At 42.3% G+C, this 17588-nt stretch overlaps 1 protein-coding gene across 2 annotated transcripts in view; it reads left to right on the top strand.

Annotated features, from left to right (window-relative positions):
• Nucleotides 1-17588, top strand: part of SCUBE1 (signal peptide, CUB domain and EGF like domain containing 1) — a 1931683-nt gene that overhangs the window by 1682887 nt on the left and 231208 nt on the right. For both annotated transcript variants that reach the window (XM_086922270.1, XM_086922262.1), the window contains 2 exons: nt 15136-15297; nt 15727-15894. In XM_086922270.1, the coding sequence (XP_086778396.1) occupies nt 15136-15297; nt 15727-15894 (330 nt within the window). The remainder of the gene's footprint in view (nt 1-15135; nt 15298-15726; nt 15895-17588) is intronic.

Here is a 17588-nt window from a genome sequence, read left to right as displayed (position 1 = left end):
TCTTCTTCGTTTCCGCTTCTCCCGCCCCCAGGTCTTCAGTTAACTTGCAGGGCGGCTCCTCTCAAGGTTCCTGGCAGTGCCGCTTCTCATGCCATCCGGTCCCAGCACTCCCGACAGATAGGCACTCACAATGGGGATATTATGCTCAGGCTCCTCAACGGCCGGTCATCGCACAGGGGTCACTCGCTTTCAGCAGCCCTCGCATCCGTCAGCCTGTGCGTCTTCTCCAGTCAGCCGGGGGGAGCACAGCGTCCACAATTGGTCTCCGTATCGCCCACTGTCGGGAAATCACGTACTTCGCTGCTGTTGAGGGTTTCGCTATCCGTCCTCTAGTTCGGCGCCATTTTCTTTTCCCCCATCCTCTGTCTCTGCCTCCTTTAAAGTAGTAGTGGCGCTCGGGGTAGAGGACCTGTCATGTCACCAATATAGTCTGTAATCACTCCTACTCGTCCTCAGGGGGTCCTCGAGCCTGCAATGGGTGTCAAAAGGATGGTAATTGCCCAGTATATGTTCCGGCGCGCGGAGCTCCCTTAGCAGGCAGCCATTCCGCTACGCGCCGAAGCCACGCCCCCAACCACACATATGTTTACATGGTGTTCTATGTTCTTTAAAGCTGTTGAAAATGTCTTGTATATGGTGAGGGTGGTGTATTTCTTCAAACATGCTATGTTTAAAATTGAGTAGGGTTAATAGCGCAGAATGTCTCTTGAGAATTCTTGTGATAGCTTTACTTGGTGTTTTACTTTTCTTTGAGAAATGCTGAATATATTTTTTTAAAGACACAATAAATATTTGTGAATTGATGTAGGTATGCCCTTAAAAAAAATGTTGTGCTTTGAAAAAGTGAGAGTTGTTGTTTTCGATTTTAGAAACGTATTTATACATGTGCACGCTGAGTAACAGAGCAATATATGCTCTCAGATAGCCATGCATACAATTATATATCAAGTGTGATATCTAGACGTATTCAATCACCAAGGCACAACACATGCACTCTTCCAATTACGCAGGTCCTAATTATGTTCTCATGTGCTCATCCAATCACCCAGATAGTAGCAAATAGTCATGGAAATACACAAGCCCTAACTATCAGATATGGAACCTCTAATGTAGTTCCAACATACTCAGGGAATCATGCAGGCAGTACCTGTATTCTGAGAGAATCACCTAGGCACTATCTATGCACTCATCCAAACATCCAGGGAGTATTGTTGTACTCGACCAAAAACACATGGATTTACAGGTTTTAGTGAGGAATGTGTAATCTTTTTTAACCATCTGGTGTATTATATTTGTATTGTGTCACACATTCTTTGCATTTACTCAGAAAAATTAGTGAGCTATATGCTGAGGTAGAGATTTTATGTGCGGATTTTATATGAGTTTATCAAAATTTAAATCTGACAAATCCAAGTAGAAAATTCTCGAAACACTAAAGGTACCAGTGACACAGTATATATGTGTGTGTGTGTGTATATATATATATATATATATATATATATATATATATATATATATATATATATATTCTGTCTTATTGCCACAGGAACAACTTTGATTATTCGAGCACCAGAATTGCTCTCTGTAGATTTACAAGGAAATTGAAGCTAGTTACAGATGCACAGCTGACAATGAATGATCTGTCTGAGTATGAAATCCTAGGAGACCTTATGCCCTGCAACAAAAAGGGATGACAAACAGCGATGAAGCAACTAATGAGAATGAAGAGAGGATACATGAACTAATTAAAGGAGAAGGCACCACACCTTTAAGACCTATATCTACATTCATTCTGAACATGGCGAGAAATAATATTGATATGTTCATGACCAAAGAATTGCAACACATTATTGCTTCCATCAGACAGAATTTTAATACACTTAATCAAAGAGACAAAGACTTTTTGGACACTGTAGGGAGATTGAAGAAAATGGACGATATAATTGTGAGGCCTTTGCGGTTCTTTGAAATCGAGATCTCTATGAAAAAGAGTCCATGTCACAGCTCAATGACAGGAACTGCTATATTTCAGTCACAATGGAGCATTACTCATCCATTAAGGACAATTTTTTTGCACATTTGCAATTCTGGAAAGATACAGGTCATTTAAGAGGGGATGAAAATCGATTCCTGAGACAAAACTGCAAGGTGATGCCAACGTTCTACATGATACCTAAAGTTCATAAGGACAGCAGACCACCGGGCAGACCAACAATTGCAGCTCAGGGCAGCCTCTTTGAAAATATTTCTAAATATATTGACTATTTTTTAAATCCAATAGTCAGTTTGTTAATATCGTACATTAGGGAAACCTCTGATTTCCTGAAGCGTATTTATGATGTTAAATGGAAAAGTGACATGTTGCTTATAACACTTGATGTTTCCTCCCTTTACACTAGTATATATCACATAGATGGCTTACGAGCAGTACAGCATTTTTTACGCATGAGACCTCTAGGCTTTGATCTGCATAATAATATGCTTCTAGAGATGATTGAGTGGTGCCTTACTAATAATATTTTCATTTATGGTAAACAATTATCCCAACAACAGAGAGGGACTGCAGTGGGCACCTGTTTCGACCCCAGCTTTGTGAATATCCACATGGGCTTGTGGGAGGAACAGGTGCTCGGTGGCATGGACATGGAACACTGGCTGCAACACACCACTTTGTGGCTAAGGTACATAGATTACCTATTTGTGCTGTGGCAGGGCACATAGAGGTAGGCCAAACAATGTGTAAGGAAGCTGAACAAGAATAATCTCAATCTTAAATTTACTGCTATTATCAGCTCCACTTCAGTGGACTTTCTGGATGTCCGTATCACAACTGGTATTAATGTTTTGGAAACCACGATATTCAGAAAGCCTACTGCAGGCAGTACTATCCTCCATGCCAAAAGCTTTCACCCTGCACCCCTCATTAGAAGAATCCCCTTTGGGGAATTGTACAGAGCCACTGAAAAGGAAATGCTGGAAGGATTCAAGCAAAGGGGATACTCTCAACCTATCCAGGATGTAGCCTGAAAAAGAGCCAGAAAAGTTGACAGAGAAAAATCACTATTTGACCCCTCCAAAACTAGCATAAAAAGAAAAGAAACTGTGCACACGCCCAGATTTATAACTACTTATAACCAGGTACATCAGAAGATACGACAGGCTATGTTCAAACACTGGCATCTTCTAAGGGAAGACCCGGTTATTGGCTCATTAGTTCCTAGACGCCCCATCATCAGTTACAGGAAGTCAAAGTCAATGAGGGATCACTTATTAAAAAGTGATTTTCAGAGAAGTACCAAATCCCAAACATGTTTGATCCAATGTGATGGCTTTAGAAGATGCTTTAAATATAAAGCATGTAAGAATGGAGAAAACCGTATATTCATTGAAACTCCATTTAAAAAGAAAATCATGGTACGTGGCAACTTTACATGCAAATCTGAATATGTTGTATATGTCTTAATGTGTCCCTGCAGAAAGGTTTATGTGGGGAGCACCACATTACCAGCACATAGGAGAATATTGCAACATATCTGTGCCATCATACATATGGATCAAAGCTATTCGGTTGCCCGTCACTTTGAAAAACAACAGCAATGTGATCCCTCAGCCTTGAAATATAGCTGTGTGGCACAAGTGACAAAAAGTAAAAAGAGGGGGCGACAGAGAAAAAGAACTGCAGAAACTGGAAACCTGGTATATTCTAGAATTAGACAGTAGTGAACTAGTGGGCCTGAACGTGGCCGAAGAATTAAACACCTGTCTTCTCTATATCATTACATTAGGGTCTGATACATCTTGCCTGGGGGTGTGTGTGGTTCTATATTCAAGTTTAGAGACTTGCACATTATAGTATACTGCACAACATATTTGGTTGTTTCTCTGGGTTTTTCTTAAACACAGGGCATTATGATGAAGAACAAATATAGACAGATGTCTAGTCCTGTGGATTTTTACTGAAAATTACCCGGTACAATCATGGATGACATGAGGGATTCTTAATACCCCGAATTAATGATATTTTGTAAAGAGAGATTTTAACTCTTTATTGTTTAAATTTTGATGGTCTCCCAACCTCCTGCTAGATGGGAATATTTGTATATTTATTTGGCACTTGTGCACTTTATTTAGGTGATGAAAAGAATACGGTGGAGGCAGACATCATGCACTTGCCTGTGAACATTTGAAATTCTGTATTTTAATTGAGGTTAAGAGACTTATGAATAGCATCTCATGTATTACTGATTTTCTAAAAGTGTTCCTATTAATACATACATAGGGTTCAATCATATGATTTTTCTTGATTACCTATGATCTCCACATGAATATTATTTAGCAAGTAGACACTTGTACTTGTATTGAAATTTGGACCAATGTTCAGTGAAAGTAGCTAGCAGGTCATATATTGCACAGGAACATTTATGTTGTTAGAATGAAATTAAGTTGTTACTATTGACAATGAAATTCTGTTAGTAGATATTATCTCTTTTACCTCAATGGTGAACAGAAAAAGTTACTCCTTTCACATATGGTCTCTTTTAACCTGAGGATTTTGCCTATGTTTACTACACTTTTTCTATGTTTACTACACTATTCACAATATAATGCACTTTGGAAATGGTGCTCAATGTTGTGAACAAGTCTGCCGTGAGCAGTCGAAACGTGTTGACAGTTTGTCACTCACAACCACTTGAAATAAAGATTCATTGATCTACTTACCAAGGAGTTTGTCCGTATCCATTGTTGACCTTTTGGATACATTTACTGTATATATATATATAACCTGAAATGAATAAAAGCAACCCCTGACACATCTTCCACTCTCATTAAAGCTGTTCAGCGAAGTATAGCTTTGTCCGGACACAATGGAGCATCCAGTATATATATATATATATATATATATATATATTCATTCCCTGGAAAGAAGTGTCTCCAGCAGTAGGCCATGAAATTTGGTTCACTCATTAATATCTATCCCTTTCCAACAAAATGGTTGCAGTCCTATCCCAGTCTGTCCTAGATAGTTTTGTGAATATAAGCAAGAGAAACATAAAGCAAAATATTATTACAAAGCGAGAATCTTTGTGATGTTTAAAATTGTTCTGATCAATGTACCTCCTGGTACCAATGGCGTAAAAGAATAATAATGTATAACTATACAAAATAACAATTTTGCTATATCATTAACACCTCGTCCAATATCAAGTCCACAAAGGAGTAGCACATCATCCCCTCGTTTAACCAAGGGTCCATGTGCAAAAGAAATATAATATAACATTATGATTCTGTAAAAGTTGATTGAAGGCTAAAAGATCTATAAAAATCAGCCAGAATATCAGAAAACTATTGAATATTGCTAAGCAAGCCCTGCTGAGGATCTGAAAGACAATCTTGTTGCCCCATAAATTTGATTGCACTCTGTGGCACTGTCATTTTGATAAGACACCATGGGGTCTATCCTAAATGTGCAGCCATTTCTTCATCTGAATTGAGCCCCAATGGAGACTTATGTCCAATATAATGATATATCTAGAGTCTAATCTTCGGAGTTCCAGTACCACCTCTTATGTTTTCAAAAATTCTGCCTATGGCCACAAATCTAGCAGCGGGCTATATTTCTGGCAAGTCTCATAAAAATATCTGACCACTCAGTGCTGTACAATATGTTTTTTGATGATCCATAGGTGTTCTAATATTCTTTTCCTCGTAAGGTGGACCATGCTCCTATATAACATTTATTAGAGGGGTACACCAGACAAAATATGCAATAGTTTGAATTGCTTGTCAAGCTTTTGTACATTGTGTATTTCCTGTTAGTATTGAGAATCTCAACACTCTTGGCATTGCAATTTGGCTTACATTCCTAAGTTATTGCTTATCATGTTTTTACTCAATGTATCTTTCAAGGACTTACTTTTATTGAATGTGATACTAGGTTAAGTGTGCAGCAGTTCAGTTAATATGTCATTGGTGTGTAATATGTGTATGTAGTATGTTAATTTGAGGGGCCTGGCAACTGTACACGCTAATAAACTTGGTTGTATATGAGTCATTGTCCTGTTTCTTGATTTTAGGGATTGAAGTCAGTAGGTTCTGTCTTTCTACCGATTTTGGCCTCTCAGTCTCCACCGCAAGAACTTAGCATCTGTACCTTCTCTCTAAAAAATCTCTACATCATCATTTCTATCTCTAAATTGTATGCCTCTGTGGACCTGCAGTTTCTTCTTGTCTGCAGGAATTCAACATAAGGGACACAGTTTATTCATTTTGTGTAGTGTGAGCTTGAGGCGTAAAGTAAGCTATTGCCTGGTGTTTCTTTCGGTCTAGTTTGAAGTATAACCTATTGTCATTTACAAAAACCTGCAGATCCAAATATTCAATCATACTTTTGTTAAAGTTAATTGTGAACTGCAGATTAAATCATTTTAATTAAGTTCTTTAGCAAAACTGTTTAATAGATCTTTCTGATCCTTTCCAAATTGCAAATATATAATCTATATATCTGACTTAAAGCACTACATGCTCAATGCATGCCTTGATGTTCCTAGCAACCTTCTCCCAACAGCTCATGAATGGGGGCAGGTCCCCATTGAAGTGCCCCAGGTTTGTTGGTAAGGCTGGTTGTCAAAAAGAATGACATTGCTGTTAAGACAAAACCATATAATGTCAACATTCATCTCTCTGTGCATTAACATTGATAACGACCTTGCTCACATAAAATATCAATAAGCCATAGCTCCCAACTCATGTGTTATACAAGTTGTTGGAAGTGGGGGTCCTTATTGCTTACCAACTCCTCCTGGAGGCAGGAGTGCTCGACCCCTCGCTTCAACGTTAGGCTAAGTAAGGTCTGAGATAGCCCTGCTCACCCCTTTAGTAGCTTGGCACGAGCAGCCAGGCTTATCTCCAAGGCACAAGTGTACAATATGTGCAACCACACTCACAGCAACCCAATGATGTTACCACAAATAGACTCCACACAAGGTTTTATACAATGAGTATAATCTTTATAAAAATAAGTTATACTATATGACCACACAATACAAAATCAACATATAAGAATGGGTAGTATTCTTTCCGGTGTGTTGGTAGGTTCTAATCCCAACCACCGCTTCTAACCAACAGTTAAGCTCACTTCTAACTGTTTCCAAAAGGTTAGGCCAGTCGTATTTCTTGAATCATACATGTTGCAAAAGGAAACAAATACTGCAATTCGTAACAATATTCTCTTGTACTGTTCAACAGAGAAACAATGCCATACGTAGTGCCACAGTCATGTACTTTCCAATAAAAGGAATAATGCAATGCGTATCACTACCAGCATGCCCTGAACCAGGAAGAAACAAAGCAATGCGTTACGCTACAATCCTGTACGGTGCCACAAAGAAATAATGCAATGCACCACGTTACAGTCATGTAATCTACAAGGGAAAAATAACGGACTGCATAGCGCACCAAGCATGTAATTTATCAGCCCCAAATGAGGTCAGGCGTCATACGACAGTTCGATAGTTTGTCAGCAGCAATAATGCAGCAATAATGCAAAGTGTAATACGACAGTTTAGGTGCTCCTTTAACAGTGCCCCCATTATGGATCAATGACACAAAAGTACTGCTTCCCACTCTGGCCCTAGTACTGCCCCTCCTTGGGTCAGCACGGGCCGGGATCCAAGCCGAAGCAACAGGCTCACACAGCTGACAGAAGCGAGAGGCCGAGAGTGTGTCCCTCCGGGCCTCACCCCACCCCACCCCACCCCAGGTAATGATCCACGTTACCTGGGGGGTGCTACCCCACTCTCCTCTCCGACGTCAGCGACTTGGGCCTTGATTCAGAACTCTGTTACGGGGTGCGGCAAGCTCGGGCCGGCGGGTCAGCTCTTCCGGGGCTGGCGATCCGGGCCACTGCTGTCTTACTCTGAGGGTCCAATAACTTGGCCCTCCTTCCGGCGTTCTCCGTAAACACCGAGACCCGCCCTCAGCACTGTGGAGACTATACTTCAAATTCGGTGCACACCCTACCCAGGCACTCCTCACCAGCGCCTCAGCGTCCACCTCAATACGCACACTGGCTGTCCGAGACCCGCCTCTTTTCTGGTGCTCATGATGACTCTTCACCAGCGCCTCACCAATACCCTGGCTGCTTCATGACACGCACGTCTGAGACTCACTTCTTCTTTTGGTGCATGCAGCGACGAGGTTCTCCTCACAAACGCCTTGGCCTGCACCACGACACACACCCAGCGTGTCCCAGTTTCACTTCGTCTCCCCGTGCACACAACGATCAGGCGCTCCTCACCAACGCCTTGCCCTGGCTACACCATGACAAGCACCCAGTGCATCGGATACTCAGCTTACTCCTGCATGCCCACGATCACAAGGCACAACTTCTGAGGGTCTCAAGCTGCAAAAGCACGCGCACACCGGATTGTTTGGGACTTCTCCGGAAACTTTTATGATCCTGTATTTCTAAACAGGGAGCCAGCTCACTTAGGGCCCTTGGGGTTACAAGACACAGCACAAAGCACAGTCTTCTTCAAGCAGGGGGACCCAGCGCCTCCAAGCACAGTCCCACAGCCTCTCCCTTGGTTAGAACATCAAACTGCAGACCAACCCCAGATCACAAAGCAAAGCATGGTCTTTCCACAGCAGTCTCTTCAGTTGCTCCTTCTTTGGCAGAAGTTCCTCTTGACCACAGAATGGGTCCAAGCCTTTTCAGTCACAATCCGTTTCTGTTTCATTCCAACGTTCAGGAAGTTTCAGCTCTCATAGTTATACCCCTTACTGTCTTTAATGTTCGTTAGTGCTCAGGGGTCCGTGACCCCTCCCAAAATCAGTTCTGGGTGTTTCCCTCCCAGTGTCACCTCCCTCCCTTTGATTCTGGGTGTCTGGATCCTTAATCACTCAGCAGGAGATTGGTCATTTGGTTTATAGCACCAGCCCAGGCCTTTTCGCCTCCCAGGCTTCTCCTCCCCTACTCTCCAGATGCAGGGCAGCCTGGTGCCATCTCATCCCCTCCATGGGTCAATACCTCTCCCAGCTCCTCTTACCTTTCAGATCCAGACAGACAATCCACATTTCAGCAGAGACACTCAGAAATGCTTAGAGCACCATACTCAGCCACTTTCTAAAAGAATGTGGTTTCTGAACACGCAGTGACAAAACCACCTTCACAGAAAGATGTGTTATGACACTGTGAGTTCATATATACTAAACTTCACCTCTCCATTATAAACTTACAGGAAACTAGGCTAACAAACTCAACACCCAGCCTCCCCCATTATGTCCTATGGGCAGGATGGCCTTTAAGCAGTGAAAAACTAAATTTAGTGTTTTTCACTGTCAGGACATAACACACACCTTAGTATATATCCTGCCTTTTACCTACACTGCACCCTGCCCAGAGATTACCCGGGACCTACCACAGGGGTGCCAAAGTGTATGCAAGGGAAAGTCAGGCCTGACAAGTGGTTGCACTTGTCAGGGCAACATGCTAATTTAGGACTCTGCGCGCAGGCCCTACACTGCAGGCCTGAGTTCCCTTCTCCGCGCTCCTTTGCATTACTAGCCCTGGCTCACACAGTGCACATCACTAGGGACTTTACTAGTAAGGCAAACATACCAATCATGGCCAACCAATTATCATTACATTTTACATAGGGAACACTTGCACTTTGACACTGATCAGCAGTGGCAAAGTACCCAAAGCATCTAAAAGAAAAGGAGACAGAGGCAAAAAGTCAGGGGTAATCACGCCAAAATATTCTAGGTCTAACACGAGTATACAAATTGCATACATTCAAAGTGACTAAAATGTCATCTTGATCCCGATGTATCCCATCAAATATCCTCAGAAAGAGTCTGCTATCCTTAATGTAAGATCGTAAACTCTCCACAAAAGGCTTCTAGAAGAAATCTATGTTTTGGAACGTTTTCCAGAAAAATCCCCTATACTTCATACCAATAAACATCCCCTAGGATACTGTAGACCTGCTCGGTGGGTTGTTGCGGTTCTTGTGTATCATTGGTACAATAAAGGTGACTTAGGATAATTAGATTTGAGAAATTGATATTCTCCCTATTCGATGAGACATTGTTCCCTCCAGTCTAGTTGTTTGTCACACTACTGTATGTTGGCCCTGGTAAGTGCCTTCTTGTCTACTCTCCTGTAACACTTCATTGGTCTTTTCCCTTCTTATAAATATTACTCCTTCACCCATACAACTACATTGCACCCTTTGCCTGACTGACAGATAACAATGCTGCTATCTTCCTGCAAGTTTCTAAGTGCTTGCTGTCTACTCATAGTCGCATCAAATCTGGTGTGGTGTTTAACATATCTAAGTTAATTAAAATCTTTAATTACACCTTTCTCAAATACATCTGTAGCTGAAAGTGGCAATGTCAATTTCAATATTGACTTGGGTTTGAAAACTGCTGGGACAACTCAAATTCAAAAGAATGTCCCAATTATCTAAATTAAGGATTAGATCCTCCTCATCTACCATGCTGGGGTCTAATGCTGACAATGTGTGTGATAACTTAATATTGCTGATAAGTAGTGTACTCGGAGTGGGATAGGAGTTATACCGTTATGAGCTTTTAATGAAAAACACTTTTTTTAGTTTTTTTGTGACTTGGAACACATCAATCCTACTTTGCAAAGTTATGGGTAGGACAATAGGATAATCACAAAGATAATAAACTAGTTTCTATCTCATTCAAAGTATGTGTGTGTTTTCAGCCCCTTTTCCTGGCTCCCATGAGGGATTGCTTGATCCTCTTCTCCTTTTCTTTGTTGTGTTACCTTTGCCTCTCTCTCTCAGATATGTCCTGCCCATATAGAGTATCTTGAACTCCTATAAAGAACTACTCCAAGTTGATGAGACATTTTGATCTGGATGAAGATCCCGATTCTGACATAGTTGTCTCTGAAATGTTTTCCTTGGAACGTGCCACTGATCTTTTATTTCGATTAGCGAGAACCTTGCATTGTTTTTCTTCTCTATATAGATGCAACTTGACTTATAGTCATTATAATCTCTCAAAAATGTTCTCTTTTTATTTTGATATCATCTTCTATCATGTCTAAGCACGTTTTCATCTTACTAAACGGATCTTGGAATGCTTCTTGTGTGTCAACCTCTTTCAGTTCCACGCTTGACTGCTCTCTTTCTTCCAATAATCGCATTTTTTCCTTCCATGCGTATTTTACCAAAATGGTTAACATGGTTCTAGAACAACGGTTTACATTTACAGACCATTCCTGAAGCAGTTCTGGAACTGGATACTGAAAAGTTGTAACATAGAAAATATGTAGGAGCCTTGTGGAACCCTTCCATACATATTTTTGGAGGGTTGCTTCGTCCCACCACTTTGTCATCTCTTGTTTATACAGTTTCTCTATTTTCCCATACTTTTGTTGTTTGCTTTAAGTTTCTAGGGTGACTGTGTTTAATGCACTATTTTCCAATTTAAATGCTTCAAACTGTTTTTCTGCTGTTTCTTGCCTTCTGGATTCTCTAGTAGCAGCCATTGCTTAATCTTTATGCATACAGTAAAACGCGGATCTCAATGTCCCTGTGGTGCATGATTTCCCAACCTGATGTTTCTTAAACTCCTGGTTTGATGCCCAGGGTTTCATATACTCCATCTGCTTTGCCGCTTTTGTTTAAATGCCAACATTTGAGTTACGCACTGGATCACTTAGCTGAGTGTAGCCACAAAGGTGCTCGTATCCTCTGATGCAATTCCGACTGGCCCACTCCTCAGGATAACAATGGCTGTTGTTGTGTTCCATAATTTGCGAGTTTGCACGCGGCGAGGAGTGCTGGGGGAAAGATCCAACTGCTTGACGTGTCCAGTTTTCCCTTCATCTCACCCACGACGCCAGCTAGAGCACGGACGGGAAGATATTAGAATTATCTACAATTAATTATCTACATTAATTGTTGAAATTGGGGTACGAGTCATTCTAGGTGGAAGAAATAGATCGTAAGAACATTTGTAAGCGTCAACAGTAAAATCGGGTAAAGATAATGTCTTTCTTGGAAGGGATAATTCAAGGGTAGTGGACACATGCTGTGTTCAAGCTTTAAAATGTAGTCAGAGAAAAAACTTTGAAAGGTTTTGGTGTAAAAACAAAAGGAAATGAGTATTTCTGCATGATCAGCATAAAGTAATTACAAGCAAGCAAGATGACGACTGAAGCAAGGGCAACAGTAGTTTTGAATACAGGAGCCAAGAAAGAACCAAGTGTTAGATTTCGGGGTCTGTAGTTGGCACAGGTAGGTACTTGTGTCAAATAGGGACCCTGGCCTCTAGTCAGGGTAAGGGGAATACACTCTTTAGATAACCCCTGCTCACCCCCTTGGTAGCTTGGCACGTGCAGACAGGCTTATCAAAGGCAGTGTGTAAAGTATTTGTACCAACACTCACAGTAAAACAGTGAAAACACTACAAATGGACCCCACACCAGTTTAGAAAACAGAAGTATTTAATCTAAACTAAACAAGACCAAAATGACAAAAATCCAACATACACAGTTCAAGGATATGATTTCGAAAAAGTTCTTAAGGTTGTGCTAAAATAATCCACAGTTGCATCACGTTTTAGCCTAAAGTACCTTTAGATGCGACAAAAGTTCCAAGGGAAAGCTGCAGCATTGAAAAACAAGCAATGCGTCACGCCTAAGACCCTGGGGAGGCGATGCGACAAGCCCGCTGGACGCAGCGGGCGTGTTGCGGTGACTCCGGTCTGTATGGGGAGGGATGCGATACCTTGTATGGATTCCGGTGCCCAGGTTTCGTAGGAAGCGTCCCGCAAAGGTACGATGCGACGATCTTCGGGACTGGGACAATTTCAGGTGCGGCGGCGATGCGCAGCGCAGCGTTGATCTTCTCCTCTCGTGGCCCCTCGATGCGATGGCTCTGCGACGACTCTCGCAGCGATGTGATGCGGTTCGCAAGCAAGCGGTGCGATGATCTCACCCAGTGACGACATGCTCTGCGACGATACTCGCAGCAATGATACTCTTCCCGCACCGGAGCGATGCGTTCTGCAAGCGAAGGATGTGTCGGTTCTTTCAGCGGCAACAGGCGCTGCGAAGATCTGGATCTTCGTGGCGGCGGGAATTTCCTTACACTGACGGGGATGAGCTCTGCAAGTGAGCAATACGTGAAACTTTGCAGATTGTCTCTAGTTTCTTCTTATCCAACTTTCCAACAACAGGTACAACTTCTAGAGGCACCACAACTGGCCCAAGCACTCTAGGAAGGACAGAACTTCCTCGGTAGAGTTCAGGGGGGAAGCTGGGGGTGAATTCCTTTTGTTCATGGGACTTCTTAACAGGGAGCCAGCTCTACTCAGGCCCTTGGAGATCTCTTCAAGCAAGGGGACACAGCACAAAGCAAAGTCCTTCCCCTCTCCTTGGCAGCAAAGCAACTGCAGGTCAGTACACCAACACACAGCAGGACAGTCCTTCCTCTGCAGTCTTCCAGCCGTCTCCTTGGCAGAGGTTCCTTCTTGATTCCAGGATGAGCTAGTTTTCTGAAGTCTGGGTAGCCCTTTTTATACCAATATTCCCTTTGTTCTCTGAGGGCAGAGACCAAACCAGTTCTGGAGCACTCTGTTTACTTGACACTTTCTTTCCTTCCACAGTGCAGAGCAGAAACATCAGCCGCCCCACAGGAGGTGGAGCCAGCATTGTGGAGGGAAAGCACAGCCCTGGAGCACTTTGTTGACATGATTCATTCTCTCCTTTCACAGTGCTGGGCAGAGACATCAGATGCACCACAGGGGGTGGAGCCAGCACTGTGGGTGGCAGGCACAGTCCTAATCAGGTCCCAGGTGCAACTCCTCCCTTCCATCTAGATGCAGATCTCTCTATTCACCACTGGGCGGACTCATTCTATCTCCTGGAATCCCCCAGCCCTGTCACTCACAAACCAGACAGTCAATTCACAAACAGGCAAAGGCACACAGAAATGTCAGACAAGAAAACAGCCACTTTCTGAAAGTGCTGTTCTCAAACACAGAATTTAAAAACTATCCTCTCTAAAAAAATAGGTTATTAAATTCTGAGTTCAGGGATACCAGACTTTAATTTTCTATCTTGCTCCTATGGGAAGATGTGCAGGTCAACATTATACACAGCATTCCCTATTATAGCCTATGGGATAGATAGCCTTACAATAGTGAAAAACGAAAATGGCTGGAATTCACTACCAAGGCATGTCACCCACACACGTACATGCTCTACCTTTCACATACACTGTACCCTGCCCAGGGGGGTACCTTGGGCCTTTCATAGGGGTGTCCAACGTATACAGAAAGGGAAGCGTTAGGCCTGGCCTGTGTGGACACTGGTCAGGTCAGCATGGCAGTTAGCAACTGCAGACAGGCACTGCGGTGGCAGGCCTGAGACACCATTTTAGGGCTACTCATGTGGGTGGCACAATCAGTGCTGCAGGCCCACTAGTAGCATTTGAGTCACCGGTCCTGGCACTCTCAGTGCACTTTACTAGAGACTTCCTGGGAACACAAATATGCCTATCATGGATAACCAATCACAATAAAAATTTACACAGAAAGCATATGCACTTTAGCACTGATCATCAGTGGTAAAGTGCCCAGAGTCCTATTGCCAACAAATACGGGTCTGGAAAAATAAAGGAGGAAGAAGCAAAAAGGTTGGGGATAACCCTGCAAAAAGGGCCATTTCCAACACCAAATATAACCTCATAACAGAGTAAAAGGTTAGTAGTACAGGGTAGACTTTCATTACACAGTTTGGGGTTCATCGACGTCTTCTCTTCATAAATTAACAGTCATATACTCTTCTGGTCATTAAAATAATGTTGTTTCCGCAACTGTAGGGTTGGTTGAGGAACGATCCTTTCTGTTTGTGTCTGTCCAGGAGAATTGAGGCATTTGAGGCATTAGAGTAGTGTAATAGACCTCTTTCCTTCCTAGCCCGGTTTTGATTGCTGAATTCGTAATGTATGAGTGTTCTAGTTGTTGCTCCTTTCTGTCTATATTTTACCCTAGGCATTATTCGTCGGATTGTTTTTGCTTTTTAAAAATGATTTGTGTTTTAATTAAATGTGTAATCAAATTAAAATACAAAATGTTTTTCAGCTACTTGCAGCATGGGAACTTATTTCAGTGGATACTATAATCAATGCATCCCCTGCTCTCCAGGAACATACCAAGATACAGAAGGTCAACTCGCCTGTGAGATTTGCCCAAGTAACGATTGGCAGGGAATATTTGGAGCACGTAAGGTGTCAGAATGTGGTGGTAAGTCTAATTTGATCTTTAATTTGAACTACCATGAGATTTAGACTAAATGGCTGAGGCCTGCCCTGTCCTACCCTTTGAAGGGCAAATCTATTTTTGTCGCTAATCTACAAAGAGACTTAAGTGTAAACTGAGTCAGATCGGATTTGTGGGCAAATTGGTTCTCATACCATGTTTCAAAGGTAAATTTGTAGGAACAAAAATAGCACCAAAAATGCTTTCAGTCTTCTGGTTTTTCCTGATTTCATGGTGAATAATGTTGGTGTTGGTGTTTTTGCCTCATACAAAGGGTGGAGACCAAAGTTTGAAAAGAGTGAGAAAAATGCAAGATGAAATTGTTTTTGAGTTTTAAAAAATATAAGACATTCATCCAATATTATTACTTAAGTACCTACTCAACATTCATTCAAGGCTTCTTCACTGTTTTAGGTCAGTGCCCTCCTGGACAGTTTTCTAATAATGGTTTTAAACCTTGTCGATATTGCCCAGTTGGGACTTACCAGCTAGAGCACGGAAGAACCGTGTGCTTCCCATGTGGTGGTGGACTTGCGACAAAATACGAAGGTTCTGTTTCCTTTCTGGACTGTGAAACCAAAGGTGAATATTCAGTCTCTACTTCAGTTATTGCTGGCTGATTTTATTTATTAATTGATGTTCACAATTCATATTTAAATTTGTATACTGTAATTTGAGTAACCTTTTTATTAAAATAAATGTGAACCGTTTGCTTGCCACTCCGTTGTTCATTGTTTATAGAGATTCTTGTATTACTTGTGTCGGGTATTAGGTAAAGAGGACTGTGTGCTTTGCCACCCCCACACTGGTCTGGACCTACACTTGTGACTGGATGCACCAGGGCCAGTCTTTAGCGATGTTGAGGGGCCTTAGTGCCTGAACTTTCACAGTTTAGTCCCCATTCAGTGAACCCCCCGTGGTTTCCCATCTCTATATTTCACCCTCATCTAGGACATCTACAGTGAGGTGTCAACGCCCGGGAAAACTGTTGAAGCAGATGCTTCCTTTGACTCAGTGAGTTACTCCTTGTCCACCCCCGGCTGATTCTTTAATCTGTCTGTTTTTTTATTCCAGTCATTAAGCGTTTTAAATCCTTCTTTTACCAGTTATTTGTTTTGGATAGGTAACCTCACCGCCTCTCCATATTGACAGTTGAAACACACTCTGTGAGCAGATACCGGATGACACTATTGTTCTGTGTTTATGTCATCCCTTCCAGGTTTCAGCCATGGCGGGACTCCGTGTTCATCCAATGAGTATTAGGGTGTGAACCCTACTCACCCTAACCTAGTAGTGTAGATCGTTCTGTTTGGTCCTAAAGAATTGCACTGTATTGATTTGAACATAATTGCATGAAACATGTCGACCATTGCTATATAGAGTAGGATACTGCCTTCCTGGACCCTTAAGCCAGAAAGCCGCCACTCGTCTTGTTTTTAGTGAGGTGGGTCACCACACTATTAAAAGTCTGTTGTGGATAACCCAACCTTTTTTAACCACTTATACACATCTACACCATTCACTTCCTTCCCTAGGGCCCTCACACCCACGGCACCATACGGCAGGAACAAAAGATCTCCGCTAAAGAGCCCCTTTATGGGTGCCCGTCGGGTATTGCACCGCCGACCCGACGGGGAGCGAGCCCATATGATGAAGTATGACACCTAGCTTGCTAGGTGTGTGAGGACTCTAGTTCCGGCAAGGAGGATCCCCCTCCTTTGTGCCTTCACTGTCTTTGGTTTTAACTGTCTACAGTGTTCTTTAATTCTGAGGGAATGCGTACTCTCTTTTTTGAGAGACTGTGTGCTTTGCACACATTCTTCAGTTAATGTAGGCAGTGCGCTGTCAAGCACAACTATTCTTGTAGGTCTGCACTGCACCACATTGTAAGTATTCTGTTCACTAGACGTCTCAACAAACTGATACTTACTTCTCCCTATGACAGTCACAACCATGTGACAGCTATGTAATGTCTAACTTTTAGATGTATACAATCTTCCTGAAACGTTCCTAGTTTGCTTAACTGATTTGGTTGAAAACTGAATATATAGGGCTAGCTGGCAATCATTGTGACAGATGTTTTGAGTGTATTCGCAAACAAGAAAACAAAGTGTTTGCCAATGTTGTTTATGTGATAAACGACTCTAATGCCGAAGCAACAATGAATATAGGTTGAGATAAGACTCCTTGCACTTACTCTCCAGATTTACTGAAAGATGTTGCCATACCAGGTCTACCACAGAGGTACATGCCTAACAATCAGTTCCAGGTCAGCT

Source organism: Lissotriton vulgaris, chromosome 1_1 (assembly GCF_964263255.1).
Source record: "Lissotriton vulgaris chromosome 1_1, aLisVul1.2, whole genome shotgun sequence".
NCBI classification, from domain to species: Eukaryota; Metazoa; Chordata; class Amphibia; order Caudata; family Salamandridae; genus Lissotriton; species Lissotriton vulgaris.
Note: the sequence above shows the minus strand (reverse complement) of the source record. Positions and strands in the feature narration are given on the sequence as shown.